Source organism: Drosophila obscura, unplaced genomic scaffold (assembly GCF_018151105.1).
Source record: "Drosophila obscura isolate BZ-5 IFL unplaced genomic scaffold, ASM1815110v1 contig_58, whole genome shotgun sequence".
Taxonomy (NCBI): Eukaryota; Metazoa; Arthropoda; class Insecta; order Diptera; family Drosophilidae; genus Drosophila; species Drosophila obscura.
In genome coordinates this window covers 823,614-843,533 of record NW_024542848.1, presented here as the reverse complement: position 1 = coordinate 843,533, position 19,920 = coordinate 823,614, and the positions used below count along the sequence as shown (strand labels likewise).

The following is a 19,920-nucleotide window of genomic DNA, read 5'->3' as shown; positions in this document are numbered from 1 at the left end:
ACCATTGGGATAGGTTGCGGACGTATCACGGCTGCCGTGGGCTTCGGTTTCTGGTGTCGGGGTTCGTTGCCTTGTACTCTGTTGGTCGGAACGGTGTGGATATCTGGTGTGGGGCACTGATCTCGGAATTGTAGAAGTGTGGTACCGCACTGGATCGTTGTTTCAATAGGAAGTCCATGCCGACGATAACTTGATCCAACATGTTTGGTAGGACAAGGAAAGGTATTTGAACTTCTCTTTAATCCAGTCTGATGTGCGCCAGTAGAATCTGGGTGATCTCTCTGACCGAGCCGTCGGCCAGGCGTATGCGGACGCATGCATCTTGCAGTTTGGTGTTGTTGTCTAGTTGTCGGGCGAGGTTTGCACTGATACAGCTTCGGGATGCTCTGTGTCGACGGTGGCTTCCGTTGCCTGTCCTCCTATGGTTACTATTGCCACTATCCGGTTCTCGTTCATGTGTAGCGGTCGGGGCAGACGTCGTTCTCGGCTGATCCAGTGTCAGTCGAGGACGCGAGTTGTTTCCCGACGTGTTCTGGCGACAGCAATCGATGGTCCGTGTGCCGCGCTTGCCACATTCCCAGCAGAATAGGATCGAGGGATTTTGGCATTCGTATGCCGCATGCCGTGCTTCACCACACCGGCGACAGGCTGCGCGTGGGTTGGCGATGGGGGTCGTGATCATGCGATGTGCCACCTCGGGCTTTGCCGTACTGGTTGGGTTGAATGGCTGTCTCCTTGGTGAGTCTGCCGAGTCCCAATTGGGCTTCCGAAATGGTGTCTGATTGGAGTCGCCGCTCCTCTGCTCTGTAGCCGGCCTTGCATATCTGGGCGTGTATCGCGGGGGTGCGAGGGTGATCGGGATGGTCCGCTCTTGAATACTCTCGAACTCCGTGGCCAGAAGTGTTACCTGTGACAAGTCTTGCAGTTCGTGGCGGCGCACGTAAATCTGGTATGCTGGTAAGGCGATGTCGTAGATCCTGTTTAGTTCCTTAACCGCGTCGTAGCCAGCGTGCTGCATGAGTAGTCGCATCTAACAGATGTAGCAAAAAAATGTAAAAATGTAAAATATTTAAAAATTCTACATAAATCATAAGTTCACAAATTTATATACTAACTGAGTACGGGTACAAAAGTAGAGTCGCGTCCCCAGAAGCGACTCACACGTTCCTTCTCGTTATATATGTATATAGATATTTAAAATTCTACATAAATCATAAGCTCACAAAGTTCCTTCTCGTTATATATATACATATATAGGTATTTAAAATTCTACATAAATTATAAATTCACATATTTATATACTGACTGAGTACGAGTATAAAAGTAGAGTCGCGTCCACAGCAGGGACTCAAAACGTTCCTTCTCGTTTTAAATTAATAAAATTTTTTAAATACTCCGCTGATTTATTTTCCAAAATACATAACATAAATAAAATAAAAATAAATTAAAAATAAATTAAAAAATTGGAAGAATCGACCACTGGGCAGCGCTCCGAACTGCTGCAGCAGCCAAAAGATCAGCTCAAACGTAGGAGCGCAAGCTTTACGCGAGAGGGTTAGTAGGGCGAAAGATCATTACAAAACATAGCAAAACAAACAATTATGCTCGATGGCATTTACTTTAGGTATAATGTGTGCTTATATGCCGGTCTGCTCTGAACAGAGGCTTTGCACATTTCTGTGGCACCCCCCAAATGAGTCGAATGCAATGAATTACAAATTTGGAAGACTCTGTTGTACTTTGAAACAATGGATTAATAAATGGGATATTAAAAAATTTTCTGTGCCGCAAGCTTTTAGGCCGAAATGAATATCATCAGTATAAATATATTATTATTATATTTCTGTCACACCCTTGTATGTATCATTTCAAATATACCGCCTGCTGTTAGGGCAGGCAACCCTTATATTAACAAAAACATACATTTAAAGTACATATGTACATATAACCAACTTGTCTGAAAAGAATGCGCAATCCGAGTCAAAGCGAACGAAACGAGCATACCCGAGCGGCTGTTGTATATGCATACCTGAACAGGGTTTTTAGGTAGACACTGTGGACGAAGCTCACACACATCACTCAAAACCTAAACGTAGACCAAAACAGAAACGTACACGGGAAGCCAAGGTATGGCCGGGAATAAGCAATGCGAGTGTATGTTGTGTGCCTGATAATTATGCCTCGTGATATTGGTTCTTATGGACACATATTTAATATAATTCTAAACATTTATAAATATACTACATGTATATATGTATAGAGGTAATAAAAAAGTCTAAAGAGATGTAAATATTTGGATATAAATATTTACTTGTGATTAAGTGTTCGTAAATTCATATATATAATAAGGAAATGGGATATGCATATTTATTCACATATACGTACATACTTTTATAAATAATACACAAGAAATATATATGTATGTATATGTATGCATATGTAGTTATCATTCCACATTAACTTGAAAGCGCTATGCTTTTACCTAGCGTTTCGGGATTCCATACAAAGTATTTTGAACAAAACGATTGAATTACTAGAAACAAAGAAGTTTCCCTTATATAAATATAATTATTTATACATTCTTCGCAGTCAAGCTTCTTGTACTTTATACTACATTTTTTCATCTAAAAAAGACGTCTACAATATAAATCGATATTCATTGAATCGATTTTGAAACCTTTAATCTATAGTCCTCAGATCAACATGGCTTTGTCGTCATAAAATTGCACATCTGCAATCTGTATATAGTGCAGATCCAATAACTTTTCAGAAACAAAAAATTTAAATGATTTTAAATCATATCATAATCCTTTATTATGAGGGATAAAGGTTCGATATACGGGTATGTTCCTAAATCGTAAAAAAATTCCTTCGTCTTACTGCGACTTATCAAAAATCTAGGTCGGAAATGGTTCCTTTTAATTGAATTTCAATTTTTCATTTTTGCACATACATGAGACCATTGTCATGAATAAAATGACATTTGCACATTTGTGGGATATAAAATACAAAAATATTGTGGTACGGCGTCTTTGGCGCAAATATTATTTATTATGCTTATTATTATGTATTTATTTATTATTTTTAGGGCCAAAAATGAAACTTTTAATAGCGTAGTTGAACATTTACCAAATTAAAAAGGCTTGGGTTAGTAGCTTAATACATAACAAGACGAGGGGGAACGTTCCCAGTGGACCAAAACTTCGTAAACGATATCGCAAACGTAAGTTACGCGAAACTCAAACGGGTAAAACTATCGAATTTAGATCCAAAAACGATAATAAAATGAATCACTAGTCGCTCAGTTTGTGGCAGTCAAAGTTTCGTTTTCGGTAGCTCGAAGAAGGTATCGTTTGCGGACCTTTTATAATATCTTTTGCGAGCCTTTTATGCTATCTTTTACGATACGTTTTTAATATCATTATCGAGCCGAAAGTAATATTAAAGGTAGCCCACTAGTAATATTAAAAGTAAATTAAAAATAATATTTTTTGTCTCGTATTTTGTTCGCATATTTATTATTTAAGTAGGGACGGCGCAAACGCTATTCCCGGCTATCAAAATTTACACAGACGAGTTATTCACATTAGGAATAATCGCAAAAGTCAACTCAGCCGACGTGCAATGACCAAGTCTCACTCCGGAGGAACACTCTCGTGATCACGATTAACCTCTACGCCTCTGATCGGCATCGGGGTTTCCATGTCCTCACAGCCAGAAGCAGTTGGGAATTATAAACCTATCCTACTGCTACCCAAGAACACTGAATAGTTTTCAGACTTTTCCAGTTTTCACTCATTTTCAATTCCGTTTGCGATAATTTTGCGCGACTTTAGTCGACGCTTGGTTTTAGTACAATAAATGCTCTTTTCTAAGTCCGTCTGCGAACATTTGGCGATACTTTACCGGTAGCTAGCTATTTTCTCCGTTATGTTTTACTTTCTTGTCAATTTTTCACTCAATTTTAAGCCCGTTTGCGTAATTTTTGCGAGACTTAAACGTCCCCTGGTTTTTGTCCGCTCAATGCTCTTTTTTGAGTCCGCCTGCGAACATTTAGCGAGATTTTACCGGCGGCTAGCTATTTTCTCCGTTATGTTTTACTTTCTTATTAATTTTTCACTCATTTTTAAGGCCGTTTGCAATAGTTTTGCGATACTTAAACGTCTTAGGGTTTTTGTCCGCTAAATGCTCTTTTTTGAGTCCACTTGCGGACATTGAGCGAGGCTTCAGTAACAACTCACGGATTTTTATCATTTCTAAGTCCGTTTACAAACATTTTGCGATAGTTCCGCTTTACTATCGTCTTGTGGTCCACTGGGTAGCGGCCCGGCCACGCTTCACTGTGGCAAATGGTGGTTGCTTAGATGAGAAGTGCGTCGAATAATACGTTTAATATAAATTTACTTTTGCAATAATTGGAGGGTATAAAATACCCTTATGCCATCTTCAGTTGATCGTCTCCGATTCCGTCTTCCGCTACGTATATGGATGATTCGTGTTTTTCTCTCTCGCACAGATTCCCGTTCTTCCTCTATCATATTTTTTTTTTTTTTATTATTACGGGATTTTATTTATCGAATCTTCCCTATTAGAGACTTACGACAAGTATACAAATCTTAGCCTAATATATTTATTTAATTAATTACACCTAATTACTTAGAGTACGTCCCTAGCTAAGTATTATTGCTGGGTGGGAAGGTCTCTTCGCCGGAGTCGTGTACCAAGTTAAAGACTGCGCAAATCTATTAGGATGGGCATGAAGCTTGGACTGGTACTTTGCTTTCACTTTGGCAATTTCATCTTTAACTGATCCTATATTTAAGTCTTTATGAATATTTTCATTCCGTATGTACCATGGTGCCCCAGTGATAGTTCTTAGTATCTTCGATTGAGCTCTCTGGATTATTTCAAAATTACTAACGCAAGCATTTCCCCATAGCTCTGAGCCGTATGTCCAGATGGGTTTGAGAACTACATTGTAAAAAAATACTTTGTACTCCAGTTTTAGTGGTGAACGGGTGTTTATTAGCCAATGTAAATTACTAGCTTTAAATTTAAGTAGATTTCTCTTCGCTTCGATGTGCTTACGCCAAGTAAGCCTTCTATCCAGATGAACATCAAGGTATGTTACTTCGGTGGTTTGTGAAATGTTGATATTGTTCAGACATAATGGAGGGCAAGTTTGTCTGTTTAACGTAAAGGTGACATGCTTGCACTTTTGCTCATTTGCATGTATCCGCCAGTCTGCTAGCCATTTTTCTAAGGCCACGAGATGAGATGATAAGTGTTCCGTGGCCCTTCTTGGGCACTTGGAGCGACTTAATATGTCAGTATCATCAGCAAATGTCGAAGTTGTTATTAGGCTGTTTGTCGGTAGATCTGCTGTGAATATGATACACAGTGTCGGTCCAAGCACGCTGCCTTGCGGTACACCAGCTTCAATTGGATGATATTCAGAGAGGAAATCTTTGCATCGTACTGCGAAACTTCTTTGATGTTGGTATGACTCCAATATTCCATGGATGTTCTGTGGAAGTAATATTTTGATTTTGTGGATTAAGCCATCTAACCAAACGCGGTCGAAAGCCTGGGCGACATCCAGAAAAACAGCGGAGCAATACTCCCGTCTTTCAAATGCATTTCGTATCTCAAAGGTTATACGGTTTACTTGTTCAATGGTTCCGTGTTTTTCGCGAAATCCAGAATGGTGAGTCGGGATGGCACCGTTGATAAGTAGGTGTTGCTTTATCCGATTCAGGAGCAGCTTTTCAAATATCTTTGATAGGCAAGGCAGTAGGCTGATAGGCCTATATAATGATGGCTTGGACTTGTCTTTTCCAGCTTTATTAATCATTGTGATGACTGATTTCCTCCATTCTTGAGGATAATAGCCCCATTTCATCATGCTGTTGAATATCACAGTAAGGAAATACACTGCACAGCTCGGCAATTCTATGATCATTTTTGGGGAGATGAAATCGTGGCCCGGAGCTTTCTTTTGCTTTAAGATTTGGTCTTTAATGACCCTTGTGACTTCTCCTGATTGGAATATGATAGGCGGCGTAGCTTCGGGATTGTTGGTTGGTGGGAGCACAAAGCTATTCGTTGCTGGGTGTGGTTTGAAGACGTTCTTTGTTGCTGCGAGCCCACTCTCCTGTTTGTGTACGCAAAGGTGATTCACTCTCGATTGGTGGGCATACGCCTGATTTTGCTTTCCATAGTGGGAATCGTTTGCTAGTTGGTGAGAGTTGCTCCATATAGGATATTTGAGCTCGGTTTTTTTCATTTTCTAGGGCTCTGCGTAGTAGGTGGTTGGCTATTTTTAGCCGCTCTTTCGAGGCAGGTGATCTGTGTGCTTGCCACTCTCGGCGAAGCCTTCTTTTATCGCGTAGCAGCACTTCTATGTGCCTAGAAATACGACTGCTGTTGGAATGTTTATTATATGCTAATATTGGTGTTGAGTGTTTGGCCGCCAGTGACATTGAAGAAACCAATGCTTCGACTGACCTATCAATGTCATCTTTACAATTAATGTTTGGGCAGCTATCAGTATGAGAGCTTATGTACTTCCTGTATTTGAGCCAATCTGTTTTGCTAGAAGTTAGAAAGTGTGGGCGTTCCGAAAGCTGTGGATGGTCGTAAAGGTGTAGTAGAATGGGCGAGTGATCCGATGATAGATCTGTTAAGTGATCTACATTAATCTGAGCTTGCAGCAGCCTTCGTGTAACTGCAAAATCAATCAGGTCGGGTTGCTTGTTTGGATCTGTGGGCCAATATGTGGGCTTACCCGGAGAGATAAAGTCTAGCTTGTTTCGTGGGGTTATTATAGCGTTATATAGTTGTCTTCCTTTCAGGTTGGTAAGTCTAGATCCCAAATGGGTGTGCTTGGCATTGTAGTCACCAGCTGCTATGAATCAGTCACCTAGTAGGTCGAAGAATGTTACAAATTCTGTTTCGGAAATGCAGAAGCGTGGTGGGCAGTATACTGCGGCTAGGTTTAGGTAGCCGCTCTGAATTTCAATATGAATTGCTGTTGCCTGTAGATAATGTGTAGCAAATGAAGGCAATGGATAATGCCTAATGCGATTCTTGATCAGAACGCCAGTACCTCCATGTGCCTTACCATCGGGATTATTTGTCTCATAGAAGTTATAGCCATCGAGGTGAAAATAGTTTTTATTTGTTAGGTGAGTCTCTGATATGAGCATGGCGTCAATTTCGTGTTGAGCGAGGAATTGTAAGAGCTCGTATTTGTGCTGCGAAATGCCATTTGCAGTCCAGAAACATATATTAAGACAGGACATTTAAACAGATTTCTGTTTGATTAGGAGCTCCAGGAGGAGATTTTGGTTGCGCATAAGCTCCTGCATCGTTTGTTGTATTGATACCATTGTGTTTGTTATAGTTACCAGCATTGACTCAATTCCACTAGGCAATTAGGATGGATTAGCAGGGGTATGTTGGGCAGAGATTTCTGGGATCTGATTTGATGCCTGATTCTGCATTATTCCTGCAGTGGTTGGTTGAAGCGTCGGACTGACCAGTTGTTGTAACTTAACGCCTGAGCAAAAGAAACTCCAAGAGTCGTAGTTGATGGTATACATGGTAAGTTTTGTCGGACGACCGGGTTTCTAGCTGCAGTTATTTGTTGGCTTAGGCGATTTTTCAATTCTTTATAGACAGGACAACCTCTATAGTTGGCAGTATGGTTTCCCCCAAGGTTGCTACATTTTTTGGCAGATGGGTCCTCCTTATTTACGGGGCAGGCCTCAGTGAGATGAACATCACCACAGGCAACGCAGACTGCCCGTAGAGTGCAATAGGTTTTCGTGTGTCCATATTCCTGGCAATTTGTGCATTGGACTGATCCATTTCGTTTGTGTGGTTCCTCAACGGTGATCCTATGGTGCAGTAGGTATTGAAGCTTGTATATTGGGTGAACTTCATTTTTACATATATGCATACTTTCAAGTGTCAGTTCTACTTTGAACATTGGCTGGGGAATTTTATTTCTATTTATTATGTTCATAGCCATTTTGACTTCGAAGCCCTTATCGTTAAGTCCATCTATTATCTCATTGATTGGGACTGTTGGTTCGATTCCTTTGATAACCACTTGTAATCCTTTGCTACTTTTATGTTGGTAGGTGTAATAATTCATTTTTTAATTTTCGAGGTATTTCGCAACTGATCGATAGTTTTGTTCGTAATTGACTTGTATTTTTGTTTCATTTATATTACCCATTTTTATGGACGTGACATAGAATGTGTTTGCGCCAATTTATCAGTTATTTTTTTGACCAGTTCAGCACAATTTGCCTGTCGAACATAGGTGGCGGTCTTAATTTTTCTTTTGATTTGCACATAGCGATCGGGCCCAGTCTGCATTTACGCTCCGTTAGCATTTTTTGAACTTATTGGTTGGGAGAGTTGGGGCTTGTCGCAGTGGGTCGACAGTATCGGGCGCTGAGCAATTGCAGTGGTTGTTGTTGTGGTTGTTGTCGTTGTTGTGGTCGAAGACACAGTTTTGAGCGAGGGCATTGTACTAGTTGTTGTCGATATTAGCAAATCGCTGGTTATGCAGTACGAGTCGGGGGATGGGCACTGAGCACTCCATGACCCACTTTGCAATGCAGGGGTTTGTTGGTACTGCTGCCTTTGGCGAGCGTATAGAGAAGTACGCGTTGTTTTTTGCTTGCGAGAGCCGACGCTCGTCTTGTTGTTGTTGCCGGGCTTGGCTCATTTTGGCTTTGGTTACAGTGCTTGTCCTCTTTACCGAGCTGGTGCTCTTATACGTTGACATTTGTTCTTTTCTATTATTTCTATTAATCTTTATTACTCGATTGGATGGTATTCATGGGCAGCACGATCACTAGTACCCATGCCTACCCCGAGTGCTTTTTCGCGAATTAATTTATGATTATATAATATTTGAAAGCCATCTTCTTGTACTATTTAGTTTTAGGATTGATTTATAATTTCCCTTTGTCATTGAGGCAGCACAATCCAGACGTTTCACAGCAAACTTCAATGCCCCAAAATGCCCGCAAACTTACGTGACACACCAACGCATCGCTCTTCTCGTGCAATTTGCTGTTCTTCATTAGTTAATTGATTCGCAATGTTCCGTAGCCTAATTGTTCCGTGGGGAAAGATTCAATCTTCTTGTTCGGAATGTATGGTTTGGTTTTTTTTTTAAGATTTATTTTAAATTTGGTATTTTTTCATGTTTTTTTAGAGGCAGGGCTTCTATTTTTCAGATAACTTAAATATCTTATATCTGCTTGCAGTTCTAAAATGCTGAGAAATGCATCTATAAATCCGACTCAGATACTTTGTAGCTGTAGTTTAACGCCTGGAAGATATAAAGCTTTCAAATTCAAATTTCATCATTTTTTTATGACTCAGAAAGAGTCAAAAAGAAATTCTTAATTATGATGCATTAATTAGGCGTCGTTTAAGGTATCGTTTGTAAGAATCGATTGACAAACGGCCAAGTTGCATCCGTTTGAACAAAAAGACTCAAAACTCATTTTACTTGAAAAAATCCGTCCGGTACGTTGCTGGAACAACTGCCAAAATGGGATTGAAGGTTTTACCGAGTCTTAGGTATGGACAGTTACTTTTACTCCAATGTTTTGGAGAAATCCAGAGATTCACGGCTCTGAATGTTTCTTTTGTTCATTCAAAAGAACTGGAATCTGGAGATCCATGAAATGGGGTTACCCAAAACAACCTGGTCAAGTCTTTACGCTTCCTGCTCTTCCTTTAGAAGAAATACCACCACTAAAACGCAAAAAAGAGGAGATGTCGTCTTCGTCGCATGGAACAACGGATTCAAGTAATGACCAATCAGGAGAATATAAATGTTGCAAGCCTCTTTTACAGGAACAGTTGAACGATTTGGTGGGGGTTGACAGAAGTATGGAAAGTTTAAAGCAGCGATGCCCAGGCCCATTGCCCTGCCCGATGTGTAAGCGACGACACATCGATGCCAAAGTCATGCAGCTCGATGACATAAGCGATGACCTGCCATACGATGGACTGTTTACTTTAACACAGGGATCTGCTAGGAATATAATCGATGACATAGTAAGCGAGAATTAGCAGAAAGTAAGGCCTAAATAAGTGATGACTTTTCCCAAAAAATAAGGCCTTGCATCACTTATGTATTTAAGTAAAAAATTTGGCCATTTTGAGGAATGGGAAAAATCTGTTGTAGAATATTAAATTTATTTTATTTATTGTTTTCTTTAAAAAATGTAGATCCACATTTTTGTGCTGTGTGTTCTTTTTTCCACAGAACCTTTTTAGTTTTGTTGATTTGCTCATGTTCGTAAGGCCGTCGTGCTCATTCCGGGCATTTCAACTGAATCGCCTTTAAAATAAGATGGGTTAATTAAATTATTTTTATTTGAAATTTCTAAAATATATTGAATTTGTTAACAATTCTCTCAGTAGATCAGCTATGGTAGATCAGCAGTGCATTTGCGCCAAAAAGAAAACACCCGCCAAGATATGTATCTGTTCGACTCAAAATTCGCATTTAGGGTGGTTTTTTTCTGTTTTCGTTGTTGGAAATGAAAAATTTCGTGCAAAACGCATATAATTTCGCAATTTCACATTTTCTTCATTCAACGCACAATAGACGTATTTTTAATTAAATGAAACACTGCACTTACCTGATTATAGTTTTGCCCAAAATAAACAAAACCTGCGTCTAACTTTTCACCGCACAATTCTTTGCCGACGCCGACGGCAAAACCGAATTCTGTTACGGCACGCGTCGTAACACAAAGGAACAAAGAAAAAAATGAGTTTGGTTTGACCGACGCGTCGATCGCGACGTCGACTTCATATTCTGCTCGTCTGCCGCAGCGGCAGAGAAAAAATCCTGAATGACGTGTAGTTGACATTTTTCATCGCTCACTTAGGGTACTGCAGGGTACGAAGGAAACATATCAAACAATGGATAAATTGTTTGAAAATATAAAATACTAGCAGACCCGCGCGCTTCGCTGCTTACTAAATGAATTTCATGTTTAGGAATTCATCGAAATTAAAAAATGATAATTTTGATGTAATGACATTTTATTTATTACAATGCTTTGTGATAAATAATATTCTTTGTTTTGCCGTCGGTACAATGAATCATTAATGCCGAAGGTTTGCCTACTCGTGAGCACGCTACATACAGTTTACCATGTGAAAATACCGGATGCTTCAAATTTAAACCACAAATTTGCAACGACTGTCCTTGTGATTTATTAATAGTCATAGCAAAAGCAAGACGAATCGGAAATTGTAGTCGTTTGAAATCAAATGGCATGTCAGTCGGAATCATCGGAATTCTCGTGCTCACTACAAAAATTTCCCAGTCAAAATAGTTGCTTCAAGTAAATAGTGTGAGGTCCTATTTCAGGCTGAGGTAAGCATCAGTCTGTCCAGGGTCCGCTACAAGACAATTTGTAGATTGCTGGAACTTTTAGGTTCGGAGCGGCCTTGTCTGACCGAAAGAGAGGTAGGACACAGGAGGAGCGTTTTGTTGCTGACAAAAATACTTCAAGAAAATCGTGGTTTTTGGTTTTGCTGGTGTTTATTATTTTTATTACTTAATTCTTTGTGGGTTTGTTTACGATGGATTACTCGCGGATCTTGTTACTTGGCCTGTGAGCCGGTGGTTGGTTGTTTTTGTTGGTGTTCTTTGCGTTGTTCTTTTATTATTTAATTCTGGTTTGTTTACAATGACTTAACTCGCGGATCTAGTTACTTGGTCTTGGAGCCGGTGGACTGGGTAGTGCAGTGTCTTGTGTTTGGGCTGAGGGACTGCCTAGTGCAGTGTCTTGGGTGTGTGACTGAGGACTGCGTAGTACAGTGTCTTGGGTGTGTGACTGAGGGACTGCCTTGTGCAGTGTCTTGGGTGTGTGACCGAGGGACTGCGTAGTACAGTGTCTTGGGTGTGTGACTGAGGGAGTGCGTAGTACAGTGTCTTGGGTGTGTGACTGAGGGACTGCCTTGTGCAGTGTCTTGTGTTTGGGCTGATGGACTGCCTACTCTTTCGGCCGATCTTGGCCCTTTTATGCAGCTGGTGATCGCACCTGAGACCCGGAAATAATTAATTATTGCTGACTTATGATTACGACAATAAATGTGGGGCTATTCGTTTTTGCTGAGGCTGCATCCCGGAATTTGGGGTCGGTAGGTTCATAATTTTATGTTAGCTGGATTTATTGTGAAATAACGCAAACCATGCGCACCGTCGATTGCGAAATGTCACAATTGTTGTGTGGACAAAAATGTGTAGAGTTGTTGGTCGAGAGTTCTAGACTATTTTTATTTCCGGGGTGCTGACACACAATATTGGTGGAGAACCGTGGCTAGAGCCATGGTTCTTCTGTTCTGCATATCTTAGTTGAATTTTGGTTGCTGCCTACCGTGGAGGTGTCGCGGTGGGAGTTGTTTGTAACGAGCCATGGGTAGAACCATGGTACGTTACAATAGTCATAACTTTTTTCATAGCAAGTCTTGTACCATTGCAAAGTCGTGGTGGATTAAGGTTCCGCAGCATAATTATGGTGGCTCCAACTCTTACTTGTAAATAGTATGGCGGCAAACCAGGTAAGTCCAATGAATTTAGAAATTCGACTGGATAATTTACAGCATCATCTTGATTGATAATTGGAACATATTTTGCAAATCGAAAATAATTTGTCTTCGCGTGTTGGTAATTATGGCACACCGACGATCAGCTTCGTCTTCCGCGTTCCCGATAAAATATAATTGCAAAAATTGGTGGTCTGCGTTGTCGAAAGGTAACAAAGAGCCAGCTCGATGGTATATTTGACCTTGAATCTGAATAAAATATATGATAGAATGCGAACAAACGTACAATTTGCATAAACAAAACGATTTAATTACCTTGAACGTTGGCATGAAGTTGTCATCTTGATTGATAATTGTATCAATCGACCTATACGCAACCATTTCTCCTGGGATGGAATTCAAAATAGATGCGTTGATCTCATTGACATCTTTATTTGCTCCGGCCAAAATTGCTCTTTCCCTCAACCAGTCACAGTGTCTATAATTTTGTACAATATTTGGAAACATGCTCTGAATCAAGTATTCCTTCGATGACACAAAAGTGCAAAAATTATTCGGAAGCGTTATGAAGCCAGAATTGTCAACGGGAAGTATGCTATTACCAATGTTTAACAGTTGTCTGGAAAACAAATCTGCTGAAGCATCCTTTTGCAATTGAACACGTACATTTGTAGTCAATCTAAGTGTTTTCACAGAGCGCCACAAATTAGATGTTTTCAAACACGCATTAATTTCATCTGCAGAAGTTCCTAGTTTGACTACAGGCAATGTTTGTCTGAAATCACCTGCTAACAATATCAATGCACCACCAAACAATCGATTATCTCCACGAATATCTTTCAACGTACGATTAAGTGCTTCCAGTGACTTCTTGTTGGCCATAGTACACTCATCCCATACAATAAGAGAGCATTGCTGCAGCACTCTCGCCATTGCAGATCTTTTTGAAATGTTGCATGTAGGATTATCGTCAGCCTTCATATTCAAGGGCAACTTAAGGGCAGAGTGCGCCGTGCGACCACCATCCAATAATGTGGCAGCGATGCCAGACGAAGCCAAAGCCAATGCGATTCTACCTTGTGCTCGAATGGTAGCCAAAATAATCGAAATGACAAATGTTTTTCTGGTACTTCCAGCTGCATCCAAAAAGAACACTCCACCATGTTGTTCTTCGATAGCTCGCAATATTTGGTCGTAAACCGTTCTTTGGTTGATATTTAACCGTGGCTCATTGTTTTGCACGAACGCATTAAGCTCGGCACGATCATACTGCTGTTCACGCTCCAGTTCTTTGTTGAAAAGGTCGTGTATATCACGATTAGGCGCTGTCATACCTAATTGAGCTAATGCTTTGCTTGCCATCATCAAGCAAAGGTCTTTAATAGAAATCAATGCTTCGTTGTAAATTTCCGGCGTATAGTCCATGTTTTTATCTTCCGTTTGACGGCGCAATCGATGTAATGACAAATGATTTTGATGTTTTTGCCACAATTCAATTGGCTTTGCTGGACTGCACGTGGCTATAATAATTGCGAAAAGTGTCCGAATTTGATGTGGACTTGATGACAATGCTGCATCTTCAAGTGTAAGATCCCAATGCATGTCATTCTCAAGCATATTCAAACGTTCGCATGCTTCGCGATATATCCCACAGAATTCTTCATCAACAGTTTGCAAAGATTCAAATGATGTTGGTCCACGAACATTTATTAGTAACAATCGCTAAAATTAACACTCTTGATTGTTAGGATGAACTGTATAAATTCTTCCTATCGCATCTGAGTGAAACAATACTGGCTGACCATAAACGGCTATTCCGCGTCTTCGCCTTTGAAAAACTTTTGACGAATTATTCCACGTATAATATTCTGGTACTTTGGCGTATAGCAATGTTTTCGCAAAATCATCTGCTTGACACAACGAAAAAAATGCGGATAGAGTTGTTGCTGGTGGTTGAAAAAAACGTGTTGACCGTTTTCAAGATGAACAGCTAAGTGAACTACAGTTGGATGCCTTTCATTGATCGGGAATGATAATATGCGCCATACTGCTTCATTTGAACTGATGTATCTGCCCATTTGAAATTGAATGATTTCATCGGTAACATTAGCAACTGCTCCAAAAACAGCCATATCACTGCCCTTGTGGATGTATTTGCAAATGTATTTAATAGATTAAACTAAATTGCAGCCCTCTACAAATCTTAGATAATAAAGGCGAATATGGCACAACCCAACGATTATCAATCTCCAAATATTGATTTTTAACTCTAAAAATTACCGAATGGCCAATTATCTTCAGTTGATCGACGCCGATATTCGGGATATCCATCGTTGCCCGTCACTGTATCGGAGAAAAAATTTTTTGGAAATTCAAATTCAACGCACCACATGGACCGTGAATCATATTTTTGGTGACCAGTTCAAACAATTCAGGATCCACTGTCTGATCTGGACTTTCTGCCGAAATCACATCGTCAATTTGATTCGGCCTTATTTTTTCAATCAGCCAAATTAAAATATGCGCATGAGGCAAACCTCGTTTCTGCTATTCAATTAAATACATCCAACATTGAACAGACCCAAATGCACCGTGTTTGACAATTAAATCCATGAGTGATTTCAATTTTTGTCTAAAAACACGTGCTAAAATATCATGGCGATCTTTCGATGTTTGGCCAACAAACAATAATTCCGAGATTTCTTCCCATTGCGGATGAAGAGGTCTGGTCGACCGTAACGGCGAACGTACTCAAACATATGACGTGGACTTCCAACATACGATGACGGTAATATTATCATAGTTCCAACGTTTTGTGCATTACCATCGTTGTTAATGGCATCACGCAAATGAACATACTCTTCGGAACGTAATTTGGCTTGGTTGAATCGAAGAAAATTTATCCGTTCCGATTCAATTTTTGCATACATATCAACAATATACTGGTGGAAAAGTGCTCTACACCTCAATATGTATGCGTAATAATTCATAGCACTAACTTTCTTTGTTCCTTCTCGACCGTTTACTGGATTTATCATTTTAATGTTGTAATTATAGCCATCTTGTCCGCTCCAAAACAATATGGGATATTGTAGTGCATCATAACATCGATGGATACACGTTCAAGTTGTTCATTTCTACGATGAAGCACAATATCACTATTATTAAATTGCTCACCAACTATGACTATTTCCACTTCGTCAACTGTTTGTGCATTGAAACGCCTTGCATGTTCGCCAACCGGTGTTTTATCAGCTCGAATAACAATTTTATGATCGTCAGATGGCATTCGATCAAGCGATGTTTTGAAAACCTGTACCAATTCGTTGTGCTCATGGAACATATTTTGCAAATCGAAAATAATTTGTCTTCGCGTGTTCCCGCGTTCCCGATAAAATATAATTGCAAAAATTGGTGGTCTGCGTTGTCGAAAGGTAACAAGGAGCCAGCTTGATGGTATATTTGACCTTGAATCTGAATAAAATATATGATAGAATGAGAACAAACGTACAATTTGCATAAACAAAACTTTTTAATTACTTTGAACGTTGGCATGAAGTTGTCTCTTATAATATTTGTAGCGCCAAAAGATGTCATTTGAAAACTCGAACTATACTTTCGTATATTGTTCAAAAACTGATTAGACTCAGGTGTCAATCCATTAAGTACTGTGCTCAATGGTTGTGGTGGGCTGCCTGACTCAGGCAATTTCACTTTACCACTCGCACAGAACATCCCATCTGCTTCACCTTTAAATTTTAATGCCTGACAATGGCGACAACGGTCGTTCATTGGACCAATTATAATTTGCCTATGAGAAGCGTAATCGGTGACACTACTGTACGCGAATGCAACACCTTGTAGATTTTGAATATCACGACGTTCATATGCAGTTTTTGTTGCATCATTGTTCCGTTGATTTGAACGGGACCTTGCTGTGCGTAGACGATTTTCATTGCGATGTGTAATGTCTTGGCTACTTTCACGGCTCCTTGAAGCCACAACTTGAAACGAATTTCGCGTTCGCCGACCCAAATTTAATCGTCTCGACATTTAACTTTAAAAACCACACAGGTTGGTTTAAAATGCACACATTTTCAAAAGCAACAAATATACTTACACAAATTGCAATTTTTTCAGAAAACAAATTTTCACACAAAAAGTTATAAAAAACAAAATCTTTCATCGATTGTTCTGTTCTACAGAATGACACAAAATGAAATGAAATAGGCGTTCAAACACACATTTTTAGACCAAATTTGACATTTTTTTTTTTGATTAATTTTTAATTTTTGTGGAACCTATGTATAGAAAAGTGAAAACTTTTGTAAACAAAGAATGCCGCATACTCTGGCTATCATTGAAAAAAAAACCGCATGCAATTTGGTGCACGCGTTGCGGAGAAATGAAATAGGTGTCAAAAACACACTTTTGGACCAAATTTAAGATTTTTTTTAATTCTTGAGGAACCTATTTATAGAAAAGTACAAATCTATTTGTGCAAACCAGGTCACATTCTCCGGCTATCATTTAAAAAAACAGCTTGCAATTTGGTGCACGCGTTGCGGAGATAGCTGCTTACACACAGATTTTTTTCTACAAATTTATGGTATAGATAAAGAAATACATTTTTAAGACGTTATTTTTAAGACGTTATTTTACCACCATTACATATTAAGCTGGGACTAATGAAAAATTTGGTTAAAGCACTGAATAAGAAAGGTCAATCGATGAGTTACCTAAAAACGGTTTTTCCACGTCTGTCGCTGGCAAAAGTTAAGGAAGACGTATTTCGATGGCCCCCAAATTCGAAAACTGCTTAAAGATGAAATATTTTTAAATATTTTATCTAGGAATGAAAAAGCAGCCTGGAACCCATTCAGACTGGTTACAAAAAAATTTTTTGGTAACAGCAAGACCTAATTGAGAATTATGAAAAAATTGGAGCCAACATGGCACTAAAAATTCATTTCCTGCACTCCCACTTAGACTTTTTTCCGAAAAACCTAGAGGACGTTGGTGATGAACATGGATAGAGATTTCACCAACAATTAAAAGCTATGGAACGACAGTATTAAGGTGTTTGGAATGAGAATATGGTGGGCGACTATGTGTGGAATCCGAGGGAATCTGATTCGAATAACAAAGCAAGACAGCCAGAAAACTGATCACATACGTTTAAAAACTTGTAGCAACTTAACACCACTTAAAAATCGAAAAACAAAACGAAACGAGAAGGAACGTGTGAGTCGCTTCTGGGGACGCGACTCTACTTATACCCGTACTCAGTCAGTATATACATTTTTGAGCATGGTTTTTTAGAATTTTAGAATTAAAACATCTACATATACAATGTCTATTTTACATCTAACATATAGATTTAACATGTTCCATTCATATTCTACATCTCCTCCGCTAGGGGTTGCTCGCGCACTGAACGCGGCAGAGTGTGCGAGCGAGAAGGAAAATGAGTTGCGTTGTCGTTGGCGGGAGGGGGAGGGGAAGCAACTGAAAATTAATTTCTTCATTCTGGCTATAATTATGATCCGATCTGATTCAGATCCGGCAATCTGGTAGATATGGGCATTCTCTACGATACTGCGTATCTTTATCGTATCTTTAAAATTGTGCCTGCCACAGATTTTCGTTTTTTTGCGTAGGCGGAAGGGGGCGGGGCGAAATTTTGAAATACACTTGTAGCAGTGTGATATCACATGAGTCTGGAAACAAAATTTGGTTGCTCTATCTTTTATATTCTCTGAGATCCAGGCGCTCATCATGACGGACGGACGGACGGACAGACGGACATGGCTATATCGACGCGGCTATTGATGCTGATCAAGAATATATATACTTTATGGGGTCGGAAACGTTTCCTTCTCTCCGTTGCACACATCCACTTTTACCACAAATCTAATATACCCCTTAACTCTTTTTTGAGTACGGGTATAAAAAAGTAGCTGTCAACAACATTTAATGCCAAACACGTTCAGGTACCAACAATTCAACCCCTTTTCGTTTGCTTTGTTCCCAATCGGCAGTTGGGCCCAAAACCTTCCTACCCGTACTTAAAAAATAGTTAAGTGGTATATTAGATTTGTGGTAAAAGTGGATGTGTGCAACGCAGAGAAGGAAACGTTTCCGACCCCATAAAGTATATATATTCTTGATCAGCATCAATAGCAGAGTCCATATAGCCATGTCCGTCTGTCCGTCTTGATGAGCGCCTAGATCTAAGAGACTATAAAAGCTAAAGAAACAAAATTTGGTTTCCAGACTCATGTGATATCACACTGCTACAAGTGTTTTTAAAATTTCGCCCCCCCCTTCCGCCCTTACAAAGGACGAAAATCTGTGGCAGGCACATTTTTAAAGATACGATAAAACCAAAAACGCAGTATCGTAGATAATGACCATATCTACCAGATTTGCCGAATCTGAATCAGATCAGATCATAATTATAGCCAGAATGAAGAAATTGATTTTTAGTTGTTTCCCCCGCCCACACCTGACAGAGAGCCGCTACCTATCTCTTTCTCGCTCGCACACTCTGCCGCGTTCAGTGCGCGAGCAACCCCTAGCGGAGGAGATTCAGAATGTAAATGGAACATGTTATAATGTTAGAGATCCATTGTTATATTAGAAGTACACAGAGCAAGCACGACTGCTTCATTTGGTTGATTGATTGAGAATGTTTATTGAATATCTTTTGGTTCTTATCCTAGGGTACAATCGTTCTTATGTATAACGGAGAGCGAGAGTTCTCCCACGCATTATATGAAAAGAGTACCACCGCATAAGTATTAGTGCGCGTGGTCTCTGCCTGAGTCTAATGGAAATGCATGATCAGCGTGAAGGGGCTTTTGAGAGGGAGACCCATCGCCTCAGTGTTAGGGCATTTTTGTTCTGCCTGAGCTCGGGTAAATGCCTGTGTTCGGCTAAGCGCCGGCCCATGGCAGCGCAAAGAGAGCAGAGCTAAGCTCTTATGCACAACATTGCCTACCTGACTCTGCGCTCTTGAGTCATTTGCCCCTTCCCGAAAATCGTCAGCCGACGAAGGCTGTGAGGGAGGCTCGTCTGCGCAGCAGAGACACTTCGAAATCTAGCATAATCAAAAACACAACGTATCGTCGGTTGGCACAGTGACCTGCTATATCGTTACTACTTTTTATACAAAAACCCATTTTTTTTCTCGCTTCAACACGGTCCACCACGGGTCCGCCTGTTGCTAACTCTTGCCCATACTATTCCCAGTCGCCTTGCATGGCAAATAAAGAAAAATAACATAATCAAACAAACTGTGTTGTGAATTAATTA

General features: G+C 39.9%; 2 protein-coding genes, 1 long non-coding RNA gene and 1 other non-coding gene across 7 annotated transcripts in view; 1 reads left to right on the top strand and 3 right to left on the bottom strand.

The window, feature by feature from the left end:
- The first annotated feature begins 1,970 nt into the window (after positions 1-1,970).
- LOC111080946 (gamma-aminobutyric acid receptor subunit beta-like) overlaps positions 1,971-19,920 on the top strand; it is a 243,795-nt gene continuing 225,845 nt past the window's right edge. Inside the window, exon 1 of one of the 4 annotated variants that reach the window (XM_041595396.1) lies at positions 1,971-2,262. In XM_041595396.1, coding sequence (XP_041451330.1) covers positions 2,253-2,262 — 10 coding nt within the window. In that variant the 5' untranslated portion in view covers positions 1,971-2,252. The remainder of the gene's footprint in view (positions 2,263-19,920) is intronic. The other 3 variants (XM_041595395.1, XM_041595391.1, XM_041595390.1) reach the window with 3 other exon arrangements.
- LOC121404973 lies at positions 3,527-3,692 on the bottom strand. The gene has a single exon (XR_005968298.1). It is a non-coding gene; the product is annotated as a U1 spliceosomal RNA (small nuclear RNA).
- On the bottom strand, positions 12,393-13,967 carry LOC121404966 (ATP-dependent DNA helicase pif1-like). The gene is made up of 2 exons (XM_041595397.1): positions 12,919-13,967; positions 12,393-12,852 (listed from the first exon to the last, which is right to left on the bottom strand). Exons 1-2 carry the CDS (start codon positions 13,963-13,965, stop codon positions 12,655-12,657), a joined length of 1,245 nt encoding a protein of 414 aa, XP_041451331.1. The 5' UTR covers positions 13,966-13,967; the 3' UTR covers positions 12,393-12,654.
- Positions 14,071-16,756, bottom strand: LOC111074795. Its single transcript, XR_002607855.2, has 3 exons — positions 16,724-16,756; positions 16,144-16,660; positions 14,071-16,077 (listed from the first exon to the last, which is right to left on the bottom strand). It is a non-coding gene; the product is annotated as an uncharacterized LOC111074795 (long non-coding RNA).